At 43.0% G+C, this 7,894-nt stretch overlaps 1 protein-coding gene across 5 annotated transcripts in view; it reads right to left on the reverse strand.

The window, feature by feature from the left end:
- LOC147458465 (uncharacterized) overlaps positions 1-7,894 on the reverse strand; it is a 106,952-nt gene that overhangs the window by 27,395 nt on the left and 71,663 nt on the right. For 4 of the 5 annotated variants that reach the window (XM_086513090.1, XM_086513087.1, XM_086513088.1 and 1 more), the window contains exons 4-5: positions 6,677-6,861; positions 6,257-6,424 (exon numbers count right to left, since the gene is read on the reverse strand). In XM_086513090.1, coding sequence (XP_086369216.1) covers positions 6,742-6,861 — 120 coding nt within the window. In that variant the 3' untranslated portion in view covers positions 6,257-6,424; positions 6,677-6,741. Of the gene's footprint in view, positions 1-6,256; positions 6,425-6,676; positions 6,862-7,894 lie in introns of those variants that run through there. The other variant, XM_086513092.1, reaches the window with a different exon arrangement.

The raw sequence follows: 7,894 nt of genomic DNA on the forward strand, positions 1-7,894 counted from the left end.
ACCTGTTTTTCGGCAATTTCAATGTTTTTGGGTAGCCGAGACCTAGCAAATATGTTCCCACACCTTAATACATGATTTGCAAAATCTGTATTTTGCTGTCATAACCCGTAATTTGCTGATTTTGACCTAATTTCAGCCTGTTTTAGGTCAATTTGACTTGCTGGGAGCTTTCTAGTGTCCGGGGACGAATCCTTTGGCGATGAAATTGCAAAATCTCGCGTGAAAGTTGACCTCCTTGGCTGAAAATCAGCGTTTGCAAGTTTGGGAGCAAACCCTAATTTGGCTCTGATACCAATTGATGAGCGCGCGGCGTTGTGTGCAAGTGATAAAGCACGCAAAGATATGCACGCCTTGAGGCTTGAAGCGGAGGCACTGTGTTGCAGAAGGGAAGCGCTAGCAGAACGAAGAGGAAGAGAGAGAGAGCTCACGTTTTTGGGGAAAACTCAATAAGTGAGTTTTGGGTTTTCCCACTTTTATTATAAGTGACCTTTAAAAAATGTGTCCAGGTTCAATATGAACCTGGACATGGACAAAGTATAAAAATGTACAAAAAGGGGTTATTTAGGCCTTTAACCGAACAGTTGATTGCTTGGCTGCTGATCTCCTCGTATATTCATGTGAAGACCATTCTGAGCAAAGAGTTGTTGCGACAGAGAAACATCTTGAGTCGATAAACGCCTAGAACTTTCAGCATCCAGTTGTCTAAATTTTACTTTGAAATGAGCCAACTTTAAGGCCATGGCCAGCAAAAGCTCCCCATTTAAAATACATTCTAGGAAAACCCAATAGGGCACCATCCCAAAGCATGCATAATCTTCTCTTGTTCATTGTTCAAACGCGAGGTGGCACAAGGACCTTATCCCAAAGCACGCATAATCTATTCTTGTTCATTGTTCATACACGATGTGGCACAAGCACCTTACCAAAACGCTAAATAGCGGGATACGATAGCTGCAATTACATACCGGGCAATTTTGCAATTCTACCTATAAGGAACATTCCAGACAGAGGACACCATGCAACCGTAATACATATGTACCATTTGTCCCTCATAGAATATGGGCACGTGTTGCAACACAGTGTCACAAGCCTGTACAATTCGAAAAAGCACGTCATAAAACTCCTTAGGCCCGTCATAAATTTGTTCCACAAGATCTTCATTAAGGAGATAGTTAAGCCAACGCCGTATTAGGAAGACAAGAGACAGACTCGCTGCAAAGAAGAGGATGCAAGCTTTATCAGTGACGCCTACAAAGGCACGAAACGCCTCTTTTGTATCAACAGAAGCATGTTCTTCACATTGAGCAACTTCCAAACCATGGCTTCAAGAAAATTCATGTAGCAAAGAATTAGCAAACTTAAGAAGAGATTCCCTATCTTCTTCTAGCTCACCTTTAGCATTTATATATATACCTATATGAATCCTACAAAAGTCCAAATTCACCTATGAAGGAAAGTGTAGCTATGGAGTCGTGGTACTCACCCATAAGACAATGTATCCATCAACTTCATCATGCATAGTATCGAATACTACAATATCCCCACTAACGTTCAAAAGCAGAGAAGCCAATATCAAGCACTGAAACCCTAAAACAGCACCTGCAAACCCTAAATCAGCACCTAGAAACCCTAATTATTCACTTGAACGCTTGTACTTTTTTGTTTTAGGGTTTGCAGGTGCAGAATTAGATTTTCAGGTGCTAATTTGCTTTGACTTTGGCAGTACTGATTTAGGGTTGAAGCAAAGTACAAGCTTATACACATAACAACAGCAAAAACAGACCAACGTGATGGCAAAAAAGAGATTGTGAAACCCCAAAACAGCATAAAATACAAATTCAAAACCCTAAAATGCAGAAAATCAGAAAAACGGAACCCTAAAACTCACATCTCTCTCTCTCTCTCTCTCTCTCTCTCTCTCTCTCTCTCTCTCTCTCTGTGGTGGGTCTTGGTACCCTTTTGTATTATGTAATCAAAATTACAAGCCCGAAGGCATTACATTAGCCCGTAGGCAACACAAATAACAGATCTGATAGTGAAAAAACCCCTGAGATATTCAATGATTACAAACCATAGGGAAAAACTACCATTGATGCAAAGTTACAAGAGATGGGTGATAGACAAAGGTTAGGAGCAAGGGAGTGAGGGAAGAAAGTTGTAGAGAGCTAGAGTAGAAACAGGCCATCGTGAGTCGAGAGGAGCCCAAAAACTCCATCAAAGAATCTCTGATAGCCAACTCCAAATCTCCAAGGCCATATACAATGGCGCATCCCAACAGAAGAGACATCACCACCACAAGAAGACTGCACCAAAAATCCGAGAGAGAAATAGCCTCTAGCCACCCCTCGCAATGATCAACAGGACTATAACATTCTTCAACCAACAAGCAGAAGCAGTATATGGTGAAAATCTGAAGGTGAGGCAGGAACAGCCCATCACACCCACCAACCCACACACACCAAACCAATTCCAAACCTAAATCACCCATCAAACAAGAGGGAAAAAAAAAAAGAACAAGCAATAAACAGGCAGAACAGGCAAACAAACGCGCACACATACCTCAACCACAAACAGTCATACAGAACACACTCACCCCAAGCACATGCAGATCCACAAGCACAAGCATCACACACAACTGCTTTTTAGTGAAGGCAAGCAATGGAAAAAGATTTACACGCAAAAATCCAAGCACTCAAGGCGGACTCTCAAGCACTTAAAGAGGAGGTTTCAACACTCAAGCAAGAGCTTGCCAATAGAGCAAGCGGTGGACTTGAAGAAGGAGAAATCCAGCCCTCGATGATAGAGGAACTCATAGTTATCAAGGAGCAGATACGGATGATCCTGTAGCAAAGAAGCAAAATGTAACAAAGACATTGTCCTGGGTGGATGTGATCACCAAGACACAGAAGGTGGATGAGGCCAAGAAATGGATAGAAGTCGCCAAGAAAGGGAAAGGGAAAGAAACAGCATCTATCCCCACTCCTACAATCATCAATATGACATTAGAAGAAGAGAAAGGAGGAAGACTAGAGCTTTGCTTTAAGAGTAACCGGTCTAAAAGACCGGGATGATGTGGAAGAGGAAGTCGAGGAACTTCTCTTCATGATGGGTGGTGAGGCTACTCGCACCTTCATGAGCTTGCCCATATGAATCCTGGCCACTAGATGAGCTCACTTAGATACTGACAAAGACGCTCCATGATGCAACTCAGCCTACACGGAGACGATTTGGGAGCATACCCCAGAACAACAGATACGATGAGGAGTGTAGAGAGACGAGCATCAGACTACAGAGGAAGGTGCTCATGGGTATTACCACACGTAGACAATCACGGATTATCTTTCGCCACCTAGTGCAACGAAAGAAGAGGACTTATATATCTCGGTTAGAGCGGGATTTGTATCAGCTATTTATGAATCAGGACTCGGGTGAGGCATGGAGGCTATTTCAAGAGCATTCACCACCACCACCCCATCACCTCCACAGAGACATGGGGAGGAATAGGCCACATCTCTCTACACAGCATCAGGGCAGCCACCTTTGCCAGACCCACCAGAGACATGTCCGGAGACGTGTACTTTCTTTACAGCTGAGAGGGTAAGGAAACCCATTAACAAGATGAAAACAAGGAGAGCACATGATCATGATGGTCTGGTAGCATAGCATTTCATCCATGCCAGAGATATGCTTCTGCTATTATGTTTAATCGAGCCATGTATGAGGGTTTTCCTGAGACTTGGAGTATGTCCACGATTGTGCCTATCTTCAAGTCAAGAGATCCCATGATTCCTGGGAACTATCGCACAATCATGGTTGGTCACACATTGGCTAGGTTGTATGCATCTACTCTTGAGCACGAGCTAAGTAGATGGGCAGAGAGAGAGGGCATATGAGCATCAGGGCAGGTAGGATTCAAGAGAGGTTTCTCTACTCTTGACCAGATTCTGACACTCGGAGCTATTATTGACGAGGGTAGACACCATGGCACGAGAATCTATTGTAGCTTTGTAGATGTCCGCAAAGCTTTTGACACGGTGCCGAAAGCCATACTTATACGTAGACTACACGACATGGGTGTGCCCACAAAGTTGATTTGGGGGATCTTGGCTTTATATAGGATAGTGGTGGGCCGAGTACGCACTACTGAGGGCATGTCCGACATGGTCCACTCCACTATTGGAGTGAAGCAAGGATGTCCCTATCTCCGACTCTTTTTGGGATGTATTTGGATGAGTTTTTAGACTATGTAAAGCGAGAGGGGGACAGAGGTGCTCAGCTAGCAGGGACTTGGATTCTGCAGTTGTTATATGTTGATGATATTGTGCTGATTTCAGATTCTCCATTAGGGGTGCAACGTCATTTGGATGCATTACAGGTGTTTGCCCAGGATAGTGGAATGTCAGTGAACCTTGGTAAGACCAAGGTAATGGTGTTTAACACCATGGCACAGTGGGTTAGGAGGTCAGGTCCCACCTTTATGTATGGTCGAGAGACTGTGGAGTATACAGATGCATATACCTATCTTGGGGTGGTCTTCATTGGACTAATATTCTCCTTGAGGAGAGTAGCAGAGACGTGACTGACCAAAGCTTACGCTCGTTAGGGAGACTGGAGAGAATGTGTTCGCAGGTTCAGTTTCACGAACCTCGAACAAAGCTCTGGCTTTTTGGAACTCTAGTGGCTTCAGCTATGCTCTATGGAGTTGAGAGATGAGGACCCTAGATGGATCACCATGGCAGATCTCGTAGCATTGATGGATGGAGATGTATGGAGAGGCCTCTAGTCTCAATGATTTCTCGGATGATTCGGGTGAAGGCTTCAATGCCACATGACATTATTCGAGCCGAGCTAGCTGCTCCTCCCCTTGTGGTTGAGGCACTTACCAGATCAATATCCTTAATACACAGTTTATGGGACCTCCCCAGAAACAGATATGCTTGGCTGGCTTTTGAATCCTCCAACCAGCTGGCGATGCAGGGTGATACCGCATGTTGATATGGGCAAATGACATCATGGTTTTAGTTACATGGGTTTAGCATGGACAGATTGCCCCCGTTCCAATACTCCTTGGATGCACCATCCCTATCTATCACACGGACAGCGATCACTAGACTCATACGTCAGGATCTGATTCAGCTATATACCATTCTATAGAGAGCATCTTCTCCAACTCATGGACGACGGATTTGTGACGAGGCCTGGGTACATGAATACACACTTATCTCATGGGATACACTATGTTATTGGCCCAGATATGCACATTCTCGCATCAGCTTCGGTTTGAGACTGGTAGATTTCGAGGAGTACCAGCAAAGGCCAGGATATGTCATTTATGTCATATTGAGCCAAAGACAGAGCTGCAAAACATATGTCACTACCCTGTGTACTGCGAGATCCGTGGCCGCTTTCGCTGCTTGTTCAGAGAGGGTTTCGGACCACTTTCTAGAGTCATGAGATACCCAGGCCAAAGATGCCTAAGTCTGTTTTTACTTGAGCTGCGCAGACAGAGGGAGAGCTTGTTGAGGACATCAAGGGAGAGCCAGTCTCAAAGGCAGATCACAGATTTCTTTACACCAGACAATGAGCAGCCAGAGGAGTGTGATCCACCTACCATTTTATGACACCCATTGTATCAGCCCACCCATTGCACCATTGTATCAGCTCTCATTTCTCTTCTCACCCCCCCCCCCCTCTTTTAGTTGTACTCAGACATTGTACTAGATGGACCACCTGTATATGTATATATATATGTATATATATGTATATATGTATATATGTATATATATATCTATATATGTATGTATATATATATATATATATATATATATATATATATATATATATATATATATATATATATATATATATATCTATATATATATATATATCTATATATGTATATATATATATATCTATATATGTATATATATATATATATATATATATATATATATATATATATATATATATATATATATATATATATGTGTGTGTGTGTGTGTGTATGTATGTATGTATATATGTATATGTATATGAAGAAACCACAATCGTACATTGATTCATATCAGAAGCCGAGTTCAACCTCCAGACAATGTTAATAAAGTCTTTCTATCTTTCTTTCTTTCTCTCAAGCATTCTTCCCCACATGCACCCATATGTGAGCAATTATCTAACCATGGACACAAAGAATGGAAGCAAGTCCAAAAGTAAAGTCAACTACGGGAAGCGAATGCAAGATGCTAAAAAATGAACTCACCTTTACAACAACTTTCCTGAATCGCAGACACGAACACATAATAAGGTTCAGTTGTATATTCCAATAATAAGAATTTCCACCAAATTGCAGCGATCTCCCAGCCCCCACCCCTCCAGGTGCTAAATTTGGGCTAATGAAGATTCTTCAATGTCAATGAAGACTAATCTCCTGCCAAAATACAAAGGCCCCATTAAACAAAACCTTGATCTTCTTTGCATGAAAGTATAGTCACTTGGAAAGTTCAAAGTGCAGAAACTAGGAACTAACGCAACAAATGGACCAAAATTGAATCACAATCCAAAATTTAAGGTTGTTGAGCCATTTCATAGACACGAACATGGAATACTTTTAGTAGGTCATTTTTCAGCTAGCATTTCATGCAAATTGAATCAGTAACAAAAATGAAAAAAGAGACTATACCACGCCTGTATTGAGAAAAAACATCTGCTGCACCATCACATCTTCGCAAGCAGTAGCAAGACTCTTCATCTCAATTGAGGTCTCTGGCTCTTGGCCCTATATTTATTGATGTACTTGCGCATTTCCTTTGCTTTTCTGTCTGGAGTAAGACCAGCTTCCATCATTTGATCAAAAACCCCAATTGCCTGCAAATGACCCAAATGAAACCCAAAAGATATTTTAAAACAACCAATCATCATCGTCTTTTGACGCTCCCATCTAGACACAAATACGATTCTCAGAAAACACATACATGTGTATGTAATGTTAAGCTCTCTCTCTCTCTCTCTCTCTCTCTCTCTCTCTCTCTCTCTCTCTCTCTCTCTCTCTCTCTCTCTCTTCTAGCAGTTATGTTTAACCGTGCCATGTGTGAGGGCTTACCGGACACTTGGAGCCTATCTACGATCGTACCTATCTTCAAATCAGGAGACCCCATGGAGCCTGGGAATTATCGCACTATTATGATCGGGCACACACTGGCACGGTTGTATGCATCCATTCTTGAGCAACAGCTGAGTAGATGGGCAGAGAGGGAAGGAATGCGTGCGACTGGGCAGGCAGGATTCAGGAGAGGCTTCTCTACTCTTGACCATATCCTAACACTCAGGGCCATCATCGAGGAAGGCAGATCTCATGGGAGACGGATCTATTGTAGCTTTGTGGACTTCCGCAAAGCTTTCGACACGGTACCCAGAGCTAGACTGATGCGCAGATTACAGGAAATGGGAGTTCCCACAGAGCTCATTTGGGGGATCATGGCATTATACAGATCAGTAGTAGGGTATGTACGCACCCCGGAGGCACTCTCAATACCGGTTCACTCCACTATTGGGGTGAAGCAGGTTTGCCCGCTCTCTCCTACTCTTTTCGGTATGTATGTGGATGAGGTTTCTGACTACATTGACAGGGACGGGGATAAAGGTGCACAGTTGGCAGGGACATGGATTCCACTTTTGTTATATGCAGACGATATTGTGTTGATCTCCGAATCCCCAGAGGGAATGCAACGCCAATTGGATGCTTTGCATACGTTTGCCCACGAAAGTGGTTTGTCTGTCAACCTTGGTAAAACCAAGGTTATGGTGTTTAATACCACCCCACAATGGATCAGGAGATCGGCACCTACATTCACATACAGCCAGGAGATTGTGGAGTACACAGACGCTTACACTTACCTTG

Source organism: Adiantum capillus-veneris, chromosome 5, assembly GCF_014529385.1.
Source record: "Adiantum capillus-veneris isolate H3 chromosome 5, ASM1452938v2, whole genome shotgun sequence".
Classification (NCBI taxonomy): Eukaryota; Viridiplantae; Streptophyta; class Polypodiopsida; order Polypodiales; family Pteridaceae; genus Adiantum; species Adiantum capillus-veneris.